We start from the raw sequence: 18,542 nt of genomic DNA on the forward strand, positions 1-18,542 counted from the left end.
TCAGTAATGCCTACTATCCAAAAGTCTGATTGGCTAATGGTGAGGGTCGTAAAGGCAACTGCCTCATCTCGGTCACTCCCTCCACGGTCAATCTAAATCGATCCTAACCCGAGTCCCTCAATAAGACTAACGAGAATTGGTGCCTTCCTATTACCCAGGTCTCACTCAGTCTCAAGCTCTTTCTCTCTCTGTCTCTCTCTCCATCCCAAGATTCTCTGCTACCATCTCTACTACTCTCTCCTCCTCTCCTCACACTCTACATTACACTTCCCCACACCCCTCCTCTCAGTCACTCTTGTCATTCAGCTCTACTTACTCCTCTCCACTCCTACCTAAGCTTCTTCAATCACCATACTTGCACTCTCACACCAAAGCACCACTTGTACTGAACAGCCAATCTCTCTTTGCACTCCGCCTCCACACTCTGATACACCTTCTTTCCCCTGCCTGTTCTCTCGGTCCACCTTCTCCTCCCTTGACCTCACTCTAATAACACGCAATCCTTGCCTTCTTAGGCCCCTTTTATTCTGTTCCACCCCCCGGTCCTGGTGCCCACCAGGTTCTCCGGGCCAATCTCGGTGTTTCTCTTCCACAGGGGCCAGGTTATAGACATCAGAAAATGATTTCCCATTTTAGCCCTGCCCCCTTTACAGCCACAGGTCCACCAACATTATGGAATGGCAGCCTGATGAAAGAAGTCTCCCTTTTCTGTTGTAGAGGGTTGTTGTTGAGCATTCCGATTGCAATTTTGTGGCGGGGACCGCTCCACTGGCTCTGTGTGCGTCACCGTCTCTCGAAAGTAAGTAGCCTGTTGCTCGCTTGGCAATAAAGATATCCTGTTGCTGTGGCCCTGGGAAGGAAGAAAACAAAATACTGGCCAGTATTTGGCTAGCCAGGTGTGGCATGATCAAAAGTAGTACTTGTATCCGGGCACATGGGGAGGGGGGCAAGAGACTGGGGCCCTCCCAACCCCCTCAACCCACCTGTGGGGCAGGACTGGCTCTTCTGGAAACCCTTCTAGGCCTCCTGCCCCAGTTTGAGAGGAGTCCTCGTCAGCTCTTAACAGGCTCAGGTCCCCGTCGCCATTCATTTCTTGCGTGGGTCATGAAAAGACTTCTCCACTGCATCTGCTGTGCCCTTCTCCATCGTGTTGTCCCTGGAAGAGGTCATCCCTTTCATTGAGGTTCCAGAAGTGCTGGTCCAGTCACTTACTGGTATTGCGAGTTCAGCATCGCAGACCGAAACTAGCACCATCAAGACCCAATTTGACATGAGAACATGCGTGCCCTGATCCTTGGGCATCCTTCACATATGGTCTTTGATGTGGGTAGTCTTCCCCAGTTTCTTGCACCAACATCCAGTTGTTTGACTTCAGAACTTGCACCGCTGGGGATTGCTTGCACAAGCGTTAGGTTGACCTGCCTTGACTGCAATGTCCTTCCGCAGGGCTTGTACTCATTGAAGTTGGCCTTTGTTTAAAGAACCTTGGCTTGAGTTTTGGTTATGTGGTCCTCCTGACACTCCAACTGTGTAGTTGTCTTCAGCGATTCAGAGACCTGTTAGTAATACATACTTGTTGTGCCAAAATAACCCTGGAGGAACTCTGGACTTTATCTCATTGTTTTCTATAAGGAAAAGTTCCACAAACATCTAATATGTCCTTACTTACCCGTTTGCTTTAATTGAACACTGGCCCGGGACTTCAGTTTTGGCCCTTTGACTTCTTCCTTACAAAATTGAAGGCTGTGTTATATGTTTAAATAATTTAGCACCCACTTGAAAATGTCACAAAGTGCATGCTATGTTTAACGTCTGAGTGGTGTCCCCTTTGGAAAGCTGCACAGTTTCATAGATATGCCTAGTGTTTCACTCATCTTAAGTAGGTGTACGTTTTAAGGCCCAACAGCAAAACAATGGTGGAATGTATATATCGCTAGGTATGGGTTTATCAGTTCAGGTCATCAAATATGGGCTGGAATCAAAAACTATTCAACATCTCCTACTGTTTTTTGGGGGGAAATGGATTATGAAATGAATTTATATATTGAGGTGGGAAGATCAAGGAAGGAATAATAGCCAGCAATAAAATTAGCAGCTCTCCAAAATAAGTTAGGAAATGGTGTTAATCATATTGATACTATCCATTTATATTGGTAGGTGGAGATTTTAATTTTAAGTCATCTTCCACTAGTTTGATTACTGATAACATATTGGAAGAAGAAACTTGCAGAATCTCCGGACTGCCTAGGAATCTAACCCCATGTTACCACAGTTAATATCAATTATGCTTAGGCCCTTCATGTGTTCCACAAACAGTATATTTGATAAAGATAGGGCACCCCAACCACATTTTAGAAATGTTCACTCAAAATCCCAGATTGATTATATCTAGGCAACCATGCAACATTAGTCAAACCCGGATTACATTAGTTACAGTCTACGACTCCTAACTTCAATGCAAAAATTATGCCCAGACGGACAGAAATAATTGTAACAAAGTATAGATTGCAGCAAAAGTTTGGTTAGTTTTCCTAATAAGACAAGTAGGTTTATTCCTTAATTCGCTACTGACATTGATGGTGACACACAAAATGACAACAGACAGAATGGTATGATAAGGAGTGCAGACAAACCAAAAAAGTCCACATGCAGCAAATAAAAACTAGGAGGAACCTAAAAGGACAGTAGTTGGCCAAATGCAAAGGGAATTTATCAAAATACCATCAAAGAGAAAATCGTCTTTAATAAGGACATCTAGGTTAGCATCTTTCGGGCCTTTGTAATAAGTGATCAAAAACTGTTCTGTTCTGGCTATTAGTGTGGGAAGAACTGAACAAATAGGATACTGGATGTTAACACTCCAGGATCAGTATGGTTCTATTATTTTAAAACAAGTATATGTAGAGCCCAACAAACCAACATCGATAGGGGACACCATGCAATTAAAAAAGAAAGAAATTAAATAAGATGTAAATCCTGTGATGATGGACTTCACATTACGACAGGTGGATTTGAAAATTTCAAATGTGGTATGGGGAAAACCCAAGGACACATACAATCATCTAGGGACCCGTCCTCATGAAAATAGGAAATGCAAAAAAAAAAAGAAAAAAAAAAAAAAAGGTTCACGGTGTGTCCCTTTATCCCGACTGAGCTATGAAGTTATCCTAGTCTTAAGAAAGAGGATAAGTTTTATATGCGACAAGTAATCAATAATTCTCTCAGACCAAGAGAGTAGGTTACTGTCATTTATGGTTACTTATACACAAGAGTTATGATTTCCAAAGTCTGCCCCTCGTCCTAAGAGTCTCCTGCTTTCCTAAGCCATGTTCACCTATCACCAGCTGGGAGTTTGCTGGTTGACTCCATCCCCCCCTAAAGACAGGATTGCCCAACTGTAAACTTTCCCTACCCACGTGGAGGCTTAAAGGCTGTGGCCTCATCTCTCCCACTCCCTCCGGGAATTCCCAAGTGACTTAACAGGGATGGTCCCTCTGATGGCAATTCAGTCATTTCTTCTAAATCGACTTATCTGGATGCACACACACCAACTTCTTCTCCCAGTCCAATACTATATTTATTCCCCTGAATCTTCCTACTTATCACCTCTTTTACAATTACTCTCAGTTCTCCTTTGTGTTCTACCTCTGGATCACTGCCCCTCGCTAAGCTCTCCTGCTCCCATCCGCCTCCTTACTCTCACTCCAATATTAAGTTCAGTCCCTCATCCCCACTCCTCCTCTCAACCTCTAAACCTCTCGGACCCCAAAAATAATCGTTAATCATGATCTCTAACTCCTAATTGGTACCATCCGAAAACGTTACCTTCACTCTCTGCAAAACACGCCTGTACTCGCTAACTACTCCAGCACCTTCTTTACACTCTTCTCTGGCCTCTTGGTCCTCCTGCACCTCCTCCAAACGCACCCAAACTCCTCTCTCTGAACACCAAATCTCCTGGGTTTTTATAGCTCTCCCCATCCTGTCTGTAAGCTTCTCTAGGCTACAACAGAGCTTGGGTCATGTGTCTCCCTCGGACAATCCTTGCTTTTTCTAAACCAAATCCCTCCCATCTCTTCCTCTTGTGGGCTGGAACTTTTTCTGGGAGACTTCATAATGCCCTTAAGCTTGCACCCTTTCAACCTCCATTGCCTTCCACCCGGCCATGAAGATTCCAGCATCTGTTGCTCTCTGTTCTCCTTCTCCTATTTCTGGCAAGTTATTGTCCAAAGAACTTGGGGGGTGGGGAGGGGCGAGGTGTTTCCCTGCTCTGATCCTGCGCTTGCTCATTCCCTACTGCTTCTAGCTCGGCTGCTGCTGTTGGACTCATTCCTCATAGCCGGTTTGGCGATCCTTTTGCAAGTGTTGGATCTCCCATTAGGTTCCTTAATGGGTGGGGAAAGTCCACAAACACCAGGATAACCAGTTCTCTCTTTCTAGTGTGGACCAGGTTTTAGAGGTTGGACCCAGGTGCATAGTTGTGGACCTTTTTAGACCCATTTAAGCTTTCCTCTCTCCTGCTTCTCAGAGCAGTATAACTGGTGTGAAGTCCTCAGTCCTTGCTACTAGTCACTGGAAAAGGCTACTCCCTGTGGTTCACCAGCCATTACAGTGGTATTAGGGACTTGTGCATTCAGGTAGCTGTAGTTTCTGGGTCTAGACTCAGGATAATAGGGCCGCTCTGTGGGACCATCTGAAGCGTTAGAAACAGAGGGTACTAGGCACTGGGACAAAAGCTCTAATCAGCAGACACGTCAAACATAATGTGTTGTCAGGGACTGGGGTCCCTTTCAACTCCCCATCAACACCCATGGGGTAGGGCTGGCTCTGGCTAAGCCCTACCAGGACCCAGACCCCAGGGTGAGAGGGGTCACTGTGCTGCTCTGAAAGGGTCATATGTTATGGGTGCTTATAAAGCGCCGGCAGCCCGCAGGCATCAGGGCGCTGATAACAAACAACATGTAATGGTCACATTTGGAATCAACGTCTGTCTCACCGGGTTCTTATTTTGCTAAGCATTAAAGTTTACTTGAAGAGGCAAGTCTTCAAGCTCTTCCTAAACATTTGATAGTTCTTTTCTAACCGTAATTTAGGAGGTAGTTTGTTCTGCTGTTGCGCCGCACAAACAGTGAAGGATCTGCCCATGCTTGCTTTGAGCTTGTATCTTGGCACGTTTAGCAGTCCTTTATCCGCTGAGCATAGTTGTCTCGAGGGGCTATATCTTGTAAATTGTTTCTTGAAGTATAGCGGGGTCTCTCCAAATATACACCTGTGAATGATTGTCATTGACTTGAATTTCAATATGTCTTCAACTCTTAGCAACTGCAATGATTTCCTTGCCTCTGTTGTGTGCTCCCTAGTTTTTAGTTTCTTCACTAGACGAACCGCGTCATTTTCCATGATTTGCCATCTTGCAATATCTTTTTTTGTTGCTCCCAACAACAATGCATTTCCATAGTCTAGTCTGGATAGTACTATTGCTCTAGCTATAGTTGTAGAATTCTCTTCGCTCAGAAAGGGTCTAATGGCTTTAATGAGGCGTATATAGTACGAATTGTTTTTGTGTAAATAGTTGACCTAAGCCTCTGAGCTCACCTGGGAATCTACCATCATCCCCAGGGTCTTAACCTTGCCCGAGACTTGGATTTTGGCCTCTTTGATAGAGAAGAAATTATACTCAACCAGTTTGTCTCTGGCTGCGCTGGTTCCAAAGATCAAGAGCTCTGTCTTTGTGTTATTTAGGCACATTCAGTTTTGCTGCATCCACTGGTCTGCTATGTGGTAGATTGCCGCACTATCTCTTGTGTGATCGCCCTCTAGTTCCAATACCAGTTGCGTATCGTCGGCGCAATTTGTGAAAAAGACACGGACGTCCTCCAACAGATCCCAGAGACTTCTCATATTTATGTTGAACAACAACGGAGATAGGCTAGCTCCCTGCGGTACACCGAAGATAATTGAGATAGCCTCGGAAAACATTTCCCCCCCCCAGTGTACTCTGGCTTGAAGCTCAGGATATGAGCCAGTCGAAGGCAATCGGGAAGCATCCCACTATTCTCTTTAGCGCTTTTACTAGGAGATGGTGATCTACCAGGTTGAATGCTGCTCTAAGGTCCAACAGCATCAACATCCCAGTTTTGCCTCTGTCCACTAACTCGAGCATATGGCTTTGCAGGTCTAACATGGCCGTTTCCGTACTATGGACTGCCCTGAAGCCAGATTGTTGATGGAGTACTGCTTGCTCCTCTATATGTTTCTGTAATTGGATCGTAGCTATTTTGTCCAATATTTTAAGGACAAAGTTAGCATTAGTAATGGGACGTAGATTACCTGGGTCCTTAGGGTCAAGACCAACCTTTTTAACCAAAGGCGTAATTGTGACTTTTTACATTTTCTTCAGTACTGAACCTTCTTTAAAAGATGCGTTAATTATTTTAACCAAAACAGGTGCGAATATTTCCTTATTTTCTAGAATAATTTTTGAAGGAAGTATATTTTCGGCACATGATGTTGGTTTCATTTTGTTTCGTACCACCAGCAGTTCTGCTTCCGAGACTGATGTGAAATTAAAAGAATCAGTGACTCCCTGATTAAAACAGTCTTTCTCTGGCATGACTTCTGATGATTGTTCTCTGGCTTTAACTATGATGTCATAGCCATGACCATGTCACAGATACCAGCAATTATTGTCCCAACTCTTTGCTACATGGGACAAGCAAGGTGAATTCTGCTGTCTATAATTAGTGAATGGATGGAGGAAGATAACATTTGTTCAAAGTAGCCAACAGGATTTTGTGCAGGAATGGGAACAGCAGAACAGTAGACTCATCCCTTTCCGGTGATCAACGGAGTGGGTTAAGGCTACATGCACCTTGGCTCAAACTTTAATTCTCCATAAATGTTATACCTGACCTCCCTCCTCAAAGCAATTAGCCATTCCTGTGTTGCTATAGACAGTTAATGGCAAGGACTGCAGTGGGTCTTTGGAATATGTTATTAGCTTATGACGCATACTGTAAAATAAAACCTCCAACAGTCAAAATATATGGAAAAACAAGACTAAGCATGGGTCATGGAAAAACTCACTACCAAGATGTAATTCCCCAAAATGCTGCTTCATTTATTTACCAAGGGGTTATAATGAACAGAAATAGCTTGAGAGAACACAGTTGCAGTAGGACAATTGATGCTTTTGCAACATACAAAAAGTGACTGAACGGTTCTACGCAAAGCACAGTTGCCAACCCATAGCTTCCGTCTTGGATATTTATAGGACAAGTAGCATCTCTATATGGTGTGGAGATATAGGATTATTAGAATTTCTAAAAACTAACTACAGTGGAGAACACATTTTATAAAGTACCTAAAGACTACCCAATTCAACTTCCAAATAACACCCGGATAGGGAGCTCCTATTTTGGACCGGATTATGGAATAAACCCAAGGGACTTGCATACAAAAATAAAATCATTGACATTCTTTATCTTAATGGGTTAAACCCCCTCCCCTTGTTGGCCATATTGAAACATCTGGAATCAAAAAGATTTTTAGGAAGCTGAATAAATTATTATAAAAGTAGGTTGCAGGAATCTGAATGGTCATAGGTGGACATGAAATATGTATAAGAACAGGTGCACTATCCAGACTGTCCCTGATACATCTGAATAGCAAGTCTATGATGAAACAATAGAGCGCTATCTGGATAATGACTTGCCTTTACAACTGAAAACTTTACATCTCAAATTAAGGATTGGGATTTTCCCCCTGGCTACATCAGCAACCAGTAGGAGTAAGCAAAATGGTCAATCACAAAACTACATATGTGAAAGGGAGGGATGGAAACTGCAACATTTTCTTCTCCTTTATCCCCCATTTTAAAATGTACGTAGGACTTTCTCGATTGTGAATCTTTTTAAACACCGTAAAACATGAGAAAAATGGCTGTTGCAATAACATTTTGAATGAATAAGTCTTTGATTTTTGTTCAATATGTTGTTTCTAAATTAAAAGGAGCAGCTTTAAGTAGATGCAAGTTTTATGCTACATTAGAAAATAATATAGATGCCTTTTAGGATTTAATCATTATACAACAATGTGATATATTCCCACTAAGATCCTTGTTTATTGCTATGTATTGTACCTGCTCATGCATACAGCATATCAGTTGGTTTAATTTGTGGCTGGGCTGACTGGATTATTCTGTGAATAATTTGTCCTAGTTATATAGGGATTTTATCTTGGACAATGTTGATACAGTTTGTTTCAATGCATTACTAATGGATCTTAAGAGTCTGAAATATAGCAACTAAACAACAAGAGTATATCTACTATCTGGACAATATTTTACATGACCGTGTGAATGTTCTGTACCTTATACTAGATCCTTAACCACCCCTCCCCCCTAGGAAAACAGGCTGCACTGCCACATTTATTGATGAGCATTTGGATTAACATGGTGTTAAAGCCCTGCACGCGCAAAACTGTTTGGCCTAGCTGAAATCCTAACCAGAGGAATTTAGAAAATGATCCTCAGCATCACTTAGACCCTAACATGGGTGAATTAATCAGAGAAAGGAGGGGGAGCAGAAGGACCCCATCGTGAACATAGTATCAGCGGTGGGCAAAAGCAAGAGGCAGCAGATGGGCACCGGCTAGAAGAAGCAGCAGCACAAATGGCAACACCATATGAAAAGAATCCACTAGCTGCGCACTGACATCAGTGTAAACGGATACTAGGAATTAAAAAAAAAAGCACCTGCATCTGATCCACCAGTCCTAGGCACCGCCATGTTTTGCCTCAATTACTCTTTCTGTTCTGAATTACCCTTTTGCCGACCACTAACAGTTAATCGAATGAAAACTGTCATCTCCATTATCTTACCTTGCTTCTTTTATTCAAGGGCAGGGCTATAAGGTAGGAGGGGTAAGCTACGGTTGGTCAACAGGCCTAGGGAAAGAACTAAACATGAATGAGTGAGCTCTACACAATCCTCCCCTCCTCCCCCAACACCACCCATCAACATGCTCCCATTTGAACACCAAGAGATTGGCAGAAACTGGAGAAAGAAGGGGGAAAGAATGGAGGATCACAGAAAGTTTTTCAAATACACCAGCGGCGGGAACCTGGCGCACTAACTTTCACAGCAAGAGGCCATTAAACAGACTGCAATAACAAATTTCAGAAATCTTTCAAATGTCTGCCTAACAGGGAGAGGAGTACCACTGCAACTGGATCGGCACAGTATGTTTTTTAAAAGATTCATACCACACAAGAAAATGTAAGCAACCAAAAGGTTAGCCGCACGAATAGCAATAGGAGAAGTAGTCATGTCCTTCAGCCTGTCATTTCGGGTCTATCTGGTGTAGTAGCGAAAGAAGGATTAAAGAGCTGTTCAAGGAAGCCACTGTAGCAAGTGCAAAGTGACAAAGTCCCCTGCCTAACTCTGGAAGAGAACTAGTGGAGTGACAAAGGAGGCTGCCAGCCTCCACAAGCAAGCCAACAAACTAACTAGAGTCAGCAAGGGGAGGATCTCCTTTTTAACGCCACTTAGTCACGGTTATAGGTCAGAGGACATTCAAACGCAGTTTAAAAACTGCCGGTTGTCTACGGGCATCTGAAGAAGTGGGGGAGGCTCCCTGCCCTCAAACAGCGCAGCACACACCTTTCTCACTGGTGATCTAAAAGGCCTTGAACCCTTCACAGCAAGTATAAAATGGTCATTGTGCAAACAGGGCTTCGCTGAAGAGTCTAGAGCCCACCGCACAAGCACAATATCAGTATACAAAAAGGCAGACCAGCTTCTAAAAGCCATGATCCGCTTGCCCAACAGAGAATTCATGGGATTAACATCCACCTATCATACAGACCTGGAAATTACATCTGGTCAATCCAATGTCCCAAAAAAATAAGCCCGCAGAGATGCAAACCCTAAACCTAAATCAAGGGGAATGTGCCACAACTATAAATAGTCAGAACCTGAAGAGAACAGTGTGGGTGTATGGAGAAGCTTGAAGATGGCTGTAGGACAGAATGAGAGTGAAAACAGGGGGTAGAAGGTTCATGTTGGAGAAGAGGTAAAGGTGAAGTACAAGCTGTGGGTTTGGAGGCATTTGGAACAGGAGCTTAAGGCAGTACAAGGACGACGCTGGGAAACAGCCTGGATAGTTAAGGTGGAGTGGACAGAACATCTGCAGAGCGGAATAGAAGAGGAGGTGGGAAGCCAGCTATAAGAAATACTTGGAGCATACATCCAGAAGCTGGTACAGGAAACTAGGGAGCACAATGCTAGTAAGCTCAGGATGATAAAAGAGGGTACGCTTGGCCCAAGGTAAGGTGCAGGCGTGAAATCCAGATTTGAAGGTGCTGAGATCATGGTGCGAGTAGACACCAGTGGATAGCATTCAGTAGGAACAGGAAAAGAGCAGGGACAGTAAGGTTGCTGAGTGGGGATGGACCAGGACCCTAGGACAGGGAGGTAGTAAAGGCCTGCTTGTGGAAGCTGGAGAAGGCATACCCAGTTAGCTCCACTTGGACGAAGAGACAACCTCTGGCTATTTTTGAGACTGGTGAAAGAGACAGCAATCCTGTGAATAAGTGCAGGAGGAGGCGATAATATTTCACAATCAGTGAATTAATAAACTTCTACTTAAAGCCTTATTTGATTTGGTTGTAAACTCAATCCCTTGTGAACTTTCATAAGGGAAGGAGTGGGATTCTGTGAGAAGTCAAGGAAAGACTGTTCTAATCAGTGGTTGCAGTCCAGACTCCAAGAAGCTCCAAAGGAGGATTGGGGATTCCACAAGTACCACATGATGCTTGTCAGTATTAGGGCCCATACATGGTCACCTGTACTACAAGAAACAGAGGTGAACAGGTAAGACAGGGATTTTATAATAAGAGTGTCCCAAGCAATTTCGTCTCATCACCTTCTCCTCCACCGAGGCGACCAACAAATAAAGAAAGGCTTATACCAGAAAATGAAGAGTCTCATTGAAATAACACTGGGAAATCAAGAGTCAGATGAAGGTAATGTCCAATGTAAACACATGGATGAAGAAGCACACCCAAATCATATCACAGCTCTCAGAATAGATGTAGAGGAAGGAATTAGCAATCATAGCCCAATAGCTCAAATTATCACAAGACAGTGCAGTAGTGTTTCTGCGCATGTGCCATAGAAGATGACTTACAATTGCGCTTGCATTGAAAATTCCCTGGAAAGAAGGCCATCGTGCAACAGATACATTAGTACAAATGTTTTGGATTGGTCATGAGGTTACGAGAGTGCGATGATTGGAATACAATACAAATAAACAGTTACACACACTACACAAGCATTTCGAAATATGGATTCTCCCAGGTTCTGCCAGTCTGGTCTCCTAAGTGGGTATTCGGAGCTTGTCTCCCAAGTAGCGGTCAGAAAGCTAGAAATCTGTGTGGCGAGGCCCTTCTTCTGTGCAAGCCATAAGCCTGCGATATTCAAAGTGTAAGGGTTAGTCCACACAGGTGGATTGCAGGATGTCTAGGGAGACCTCAACACGCTTTCAAAATGTAGGTGACAGACTTCTTTTCATAAAAGATATAAACAGCCTTTGGGTGGCCATAGTAACATGTGGCCATAGCAACATGTTTTACACAAGGGGCACATCATAATAAGGTTTGGCCACCACTGCCCTAAACCCTTAATATATAAAGTCCCGGTCACCTGTACGGTCCATATGTGTTAATCTTGCTTTGGTCTCCATGTTCTCGAACTTTCCAGACTGTGTCCATTTGCCATTGGTATTGCCCATAGCTACCATTATATAGGGGCATGGAGAGCAATGTTATTAGGTAAGATATCTCCAACCCATGTATCTATCCCCACACTTTGAAGTGGCATGCACTGCAATTTGGTGCGTTACAAAACTGCACCATCACAGTATACTTTATGAAGTTATTCCAGTAAAGGGTATAAAAACCTGGGTTTTGTGTGATTGAATAAGTAAGGAAGTGGCTGTTATTGCAAAGGGAATTACCCTAACTCATGTGCAGCAGAAAAAGAAGGGACAGGAGTGAAGAGATACAGATTACCATTGTACATATTTAAAGCAATCTATAGTAGGGCACTAAAATGATATACCAAAACATTGAAAAAACATGGAGAGTACAGGATAGAAACAGTAATGCAGTCAATGAGTACACTGTGAGGAACTCATGGTGGCAACAGTAAAGACAGACAAGTGATCACAGTTCAAGGATGTTGTTTGAACTTTATAATGGGTGAAAAAAACGCCTAAACTAAACCCAAGGCTAAAATGGGAGCACGCTACGACCATCAAATAATAATAAGGCCCATGTAGCATCTTGTCAAATAGAAAGTGCCTATACTAAAAAACTTATTGCCAATCCTTACCACTACGTTACAAGAAGAGTGTGTGATAATGTTCACCAGAAAAGAAAGAAGTATTCACAAAATAAGTCGGGATGGTAGGGCTGGGTCTCCCTTCCCCACGTTTCAAGCACGGGACAAGGCAGAACTCCTGAGCACAGCACACTCCAGGGCTTTGCCAGCACAAGGCTCACAGTTCCAGTTCCATGATATCAGAACCTTCAAGGGCCAAGTCTCTTTCCTCAAAGTCTCTTGCCTTATTTGAAGGCATGCTAGACCAAAAATAACAAATAAACAAAAGTTCCTTCAGTAATCTTGTACCTTTGAGCGATTGCAATTCGCCCCGAGGATCCCCCTCCGCTGGGCTCGGATCCTCTTTGCAAAGTGGGCCTCCCTCTGCAAGGTTCACTACGGCCTTCAACACAGTTCATGTAATTTCTACAGTTTGTGGTTTGCTTATTTTCGTCAGAAAGCGCATGCTCCCTTCTCCTAGCTTTCTTTCAGCTTCCCTCTGTCGGGTTCACACTTGCCTTAATTCACAGTTCACAATCTTCCCAGAAAGCAGAGTTCCCTTCCTCTAGTTTTCTCTCAACCACGAGTCTCGGGAGGCTACCTCAACGGCAACGTGCTCGCCTTGGAAGCAAGACGGCACAGAGCAACACAGGTTTGATCCCCGGGTCCGCGCTTAGAAACCCCTGGGTATTAAGCGCGTTATAAATAACCTATCATATCATATCATGAGTTGGAGACTTTTGATTGTACAAAAGATTTGATGTGGCCTTTGTAGGACCACTCTGTCATCTCACATCGCCCTTTCCAAGGGCCTCCTGGTACTTGCTGTTTTCAACACTCAAGGGGTCACAGAGTCCTTCGACGAAGCGCTCGTACAGTGCCGGACCACTCTGCAGCTGGCCCTTCTCTGGGCCTTCACAAAAGTTTGCATACACACAAGTTCTTTGTTTCAGGTTCCTGCATTCATCAAATGTTGCCACTTGCAATTGGGCTCAACACACGTCGCTTTACTCTGTTTCCTCCGAATCACCTGCTGTGTTGAACCTGCTGGCTGGTCTGCCTTTGTAGTCAATGACAGTACCAGGTTAGCCAGCACGCCTCCCTGCCTGTGTTAGCAATGTGGGAGGCCCCCCGTTTACCGTCGACATCTGCTCCTCCACACACCAGCTGTAACTCACGGTCTTATGATTTCCCTTTCTGATACTTTGCAGGTCAGAGCTGAAAAGGGCAAAGACATTTCCACCTTTGTCATCTTTCAGGTCTCACCGCCTTTCTCTTCCATTTGAACTGGCGGTTTGGTATAACTGTTTCCTCATGCGTTGCACCTTGCTCGAAGTGTCCTTTCGTGCTCGGCCTTTTATCCAAGTGGGAAGGTATAGGGCCGTCAGGTGTGCATGGTTATTGTCAATTGCATGACCCGTGTGTTGGGACATGTCAGGTAAACGGCTCTGGTGTTAGTCCGTTGTCCGTTACGATCTAAGAAAGTGTACATATCGGAAAAGAGGGGGGGTAGAGATTTGAAATATCCTACAGGGTAAGATGGGGAAAAGGTGTTCCAGGGAATGGGGTACCGTGTCTCGCCCGGTGTCTCACTTCCACTCCCTGAAGACCCTTTGCCCAGGTGATCCTCACACAGACTGGTCTACCACCAGGAACTGGATCCAATAGCGATGCCTGTGTCCTGGCCACCTGGACGACAGATCTCCAGGGACTAGCAGGTGAGACACCTTCAGGTTTCTCACAACACAGACATAACCCAATTACCATTGGGAATACTAATATTCTCAGCAGTCTGGGCCACTTGGTGGCCCGGTAGTCAACGAGATAGGTTGTGTGTAGATGCACATCAGGAGATGGCAAGTGGGAATTTTACTCCATAGGTGGGACCATCTCCGGGTGTTTACAGTGTCTGGAAGATACAGGAAGATGTTAATTTCTGTAAGCAAAGGTTTTAGTGTGGGGTGAAAGCATTAGAGAAACTGGAAAAGTTAAAATGACAGCAAAGTGTGAACGTGTCCGATCACGGTCAGAGGGCCTCCTCAAAACAGATGCGATTATTCATGGTTCTGTACCGTTCAGACATATTGGAAATACATGCAAGGTTAATTTCCTATCTTCAGTTACCTGGAGTATGTCCCTGTGTCGTTGTAATGTGTGCATCAACGCTGCATTAACAGAGGCCGTTCCTGGGGTGCTGCTGTACTCAGCCATCTTGTCGTTAACTCCTGTGAGCTGCATAGAAGATGGGACAGTGAGAATCATTTCACAGGAAACACTATTACTGTGTCAAAAATGTGTCATCAAGATAACTAACATAGGACATCCTCATCATTTCATGGACACATTTGTGCTTTGTACAGTAGATCCAGAAGAAAAAGAAATTGATTAAACCACAAAACAATGGGCACCATCACCATAACCTGATTGTTCTCCCTGAATCATAAAATGCCATTAAGAACCTGGTTTTTACCTATACTCTGGATGCTGAGATCAGCAGCCTGTCACTATTTATACTGTAGTTAATCTGACAACAGGAATCCAATCAGACTTTGCACCAAGAGCACAAGTAATTTGGCCAATCTAGAACCTATTTTAATTGACAAGGATTGTATGGATACAGGCATTGAGAACACATTTAATATCCTTACAACAGAAGATTACACTAACAGCAAGTTCTAGCTACACACAATGAACATAAATACGCTGCCACAATTAACCCATTAAGTATTCGTTCATCGCATACACCAAGGATATCTAAACTTTGCATTACTGTCTATAATCCATCGGCTCAAGTCCCATCATTCCACTGATAACTAAAGAAGCAACTCTTCAAATCCCACGACTCTTGGTATTAGCAAACCTTCCTGTAGGGAATTGCTTGTGTTTGTTTATACTGGAGCCTCGCTGCGGTCACATGCACTCTCTTGTTATTGTTTAGACGGGAGAGCCGCGTGACCGAAGCGAGGCAGTTAAAGACGAGAGAAGGAGAAGTGTTGGCAGGGCTCCAGGGAGCTCCGTTATAAAGAACTTATCCTTACCGTGCGGCCTGATATCATTTTTTCATTGGCGACGAGGCACGGAGCTCGCCACGGAGCGAGGATGGTCTGGTCAGGTCACCCACTAATCGAGTAGGGGCCGTGGTAACCCAGACGCCTCAACGCGGCCATCTGGTCTCGGCGACCAACGGTAGCTGCGCAGCAGGTGGGGAGGAGTGGCACTGCAGGGGGACAGTCTCCGCGGCAGGCGAAGAGAGTGGCGCTGCAGGGGGACAGTCTCCCCACCTCTGCTCCAGAAAGCCTGCGCGGCAGTCACGTTTGTTCCTGGTTGGTGCCGCCCACCCCGGCTCTCATTGGACAGAGGTGAGGAGCAGAGGGGGAGAGGGGTTGGGCACAACCAGAGGGGGAGGTCCAAACAAGAAGTGTTAGAGTGCCTCCCAGTGGATTAAGCATAGGGATATTGAGCAAGACAATCCCTTAACCACTAAGAGACTTGTGAGCTGGAGGATATACAAGGGTACCAGAGGAATCATTACAAGTGGTGCAATAAGGAGTCACTGGTGTAAAGTTGGAGGACATACAAGGGCACTGAGGAAATCAATACAAATTGTGTAATAAGGAGTCACTGCAGTTGTACAATGTATTGTGCAGTTGAGTGTAACCGAAACACCAAAACAGTGCATAAAGATGGCTGCAGCGAGTATGTCACCGCCGCCGCCTTTTCTACCAGAACCGGGTACTCCACCAATAAGGTGGGACAGGTGGAAGAAGCTGTTTGATACCTACCCGATTGCCATAGGAGGTGATAAGTTTGCATTAGCGAGAAAAGAAGCGATTTTGCTCCACAATTTGGGAAAGGAAGGCAGAAGTGTCTATGATGGACCACCTGATCTCCCACAGGAGGGCCAAGGGGAAATGGACCAATATTCTATGGCAGAAAAGAAATTGGGAGCCCATTTTGAAGCTAAGAAAAACATTACGTTCGAGAGACAAGTTTTTTCAGAGGGTACAAGACCCACATGACCAGTGGAAAACCTCATTGCAGCGTTAAGGTCTCTCAGCCATACGTGTGAATTTGGACTGCTAACAGACTCTCTTATAAGGGACCAATTGGTCCGATGCACAAATAACATAAAAATACAGGAGAGAATATTGTCAAAATATGCGTCACTAGAGATAGCTATAGACACAGCAAGAAGCATGGAACAGACCCATAAGTACATGTCATCCATGAAAGGCGACAAGCTGGAAGGAGAAGTAGCTGCTGTGAGAGGATTTCGCAAGGGGGTCCCAAACAAGGAAGTTAAATGTTACAAATGTGGGAGCAACTGCCACATTTCCACAAATATATTTTGCCCAGCGAGAAACATTTCGTGTTTGGAATGCAAGAAGAAGGGTAATTTCACGAGGGTTTGTCGTGAATCTGGGATGGTACAGAGCATTGAGTCAGGCGGAAGAGTACCTGAACAAGAAGAGAATCAAGCAATGGGGCAGAACAGCCAGGCAAAGCATGTACTGGAGGTGTTGGAAGTCTCACGCAAGGGAGGTGCACCTACAATGTATTCATAGTCAACAGAAGAGTTGTGACAATGAAGGTGGACAGTTGTTCGCCGTGGACTCTGATGTCGAGGGCAACATTTCAAGGTTGCATGCAAGGGGATGTGAAACTATTGAAGGAGCACAAAATAGAACCCTATGCATATGGCAATGTGAGAATTGAGATTCTGGGGATGTTCCAGGCCTGCATCAAATATAAAGGGAGGAGCTGCGAGTCAGAGGTGTATGTTACTCAAGAAAGTTCATCTCTCCTGGGGTGGAGTGAACAGCGGAAGTTGGGAATCAGAATACAAGCAAATGCTGAAGAGCCTATTGATGTGGCTGAGCTGAAAGACAAATGGGAGAAGGAATACCCAATGGTGTTTCAAGAGGAATTGGGGATGCTAAAGGGCTTTGAACATGTGATTCGACTGAAGGCTGGCGCCAGTCCTAAGGTGCACAAGGTGAGGCCGGTGCCTCATGATCTGAACGAGAAACTTAAAGTAGAAGTGGAGTTGTTAATACAAAGAGGAATCATAGAGAAGAGTGAAAGCTCAGAATGGCTGTCGCCGGTGGTGGTCGCTGCAAAGGCAAATGGAGACATTAGGCTGTGTGTAGATCTGCGGGATCTAAATAGAAACATCCTAATAGATAGACATCCCTTGCCGATAATTGGTGACAAATTATCAGTACTCAATGATGCCAAAGTATTTTCAGTAATTGATCTTTCCCAGGCATATCATCAGATTCCCCTAAAGGAAGAATGTCAACACTTGACTGCATTTATTACTGTATTTGGAACATTTAGATATTGTAGAATGCCGTTCGGGCTTGCCTCAGCGGCAGCTGTATTCCAAAGAGCGATGGAGCCTCTGATGAATGGAGCGAAGAACATTGTGTTTCAGGATGATGCTCTGATATATGCCAGCTCCATCGAAGAACATGATAAGGTTTTGAGACAAGTATTGAGCAGATTGAGTGAAGCTGGGTCGACTGTGAAAAGAAGCAAGTGTAAGATTGCGGTTGACAGGGTGGAGTATCTAAGGCATGAAATTGATGAACAAGGGGTGAAGCCAAAGAGGAATTTAGTGGAGGCGGTGAAGTGCGCACCTGTGCCAGTAGACAAAGAGCAAGTAAAATCATTTTTAGGTTTGGCCGAATATTATCATAGATTTGGGAAGGATTTTGCCATAGTGTCTATTCCTCTCAGAATGTTGCTCAAGAAAGGTGCAAAGTTTGAATGGTCGGCAGAATGTGATGCGGCTTTTGATTGTATTAAGCAAGCAGTGAGTGAGGCACCATCCATTGGTAGATTTGACCCCAGGGATAAGATTGTTTTGGTGGTTGATGCAAGTATGTTGGGTCTGGTGCAACGTTGGTGCAATATGACAGGGACAACACGGAGCGAGTCATTGCATTTGCGTCTAGAACGCTTAGGGGTGCGGAGTGTAAATATTCTGTCATTGAAAGGGAGACGTTAGCCATGTTTTGGGCTGTGACTCACTTTAAGTATTTCTTGTGGGGGAGAAGATTCGTTGTCAGGTCGGACCACAAACCCATGGTTCTGCTTTTTGAGAGTGGTAGATGGGCTATGGGCTCCCCCAGGATAAGCAGGTGGGGTCTAGGA

General features: G+C 44.5%; 1 protein-coding gene across 3 annotated transcripts in view; it reads right to left on the reverse strand.

Annotated features, from left to right (window-relative positions):
* Nucleotides 1-18,542, reverse strand: part of GOSR1 (golgi SNAP receptor complex member 1) — a 1,161,402-nt gene that overhangs the window by 959,375 nt on the left and 183,485 nt on the right. For all 3 annotated transcript variants that reach the window (XM_069615242.1, XM_069615244.1, XM_069615243.1), the window contains one exon: nucleotides 14,508-14,615. In XM_069615242.1, coding sequence (XP_069471343.1) covers nucleotides 14,508-14,615 — 108 coding nt within the window. The remainder of the gene's footprint in view (nucleotides 1-14,507; nucleotides 14,616-18,542) is intronic.

Source organism: Ambystoma mexicanum, chromosome 9 (assembly GCF_040938575.1).
Source record: "Ambystoma mexicanum isolate Mex_15411 chromosome 9, UKY_AmexF1_1, whole genome shotgun sequence".
NCBI classification, from domain to species: Eukaryota; Metazoa; Chordata; class Amphibia; order Caudata; family Ambystomatidae; genus Ambystoma; species Ambystoma mexicanum.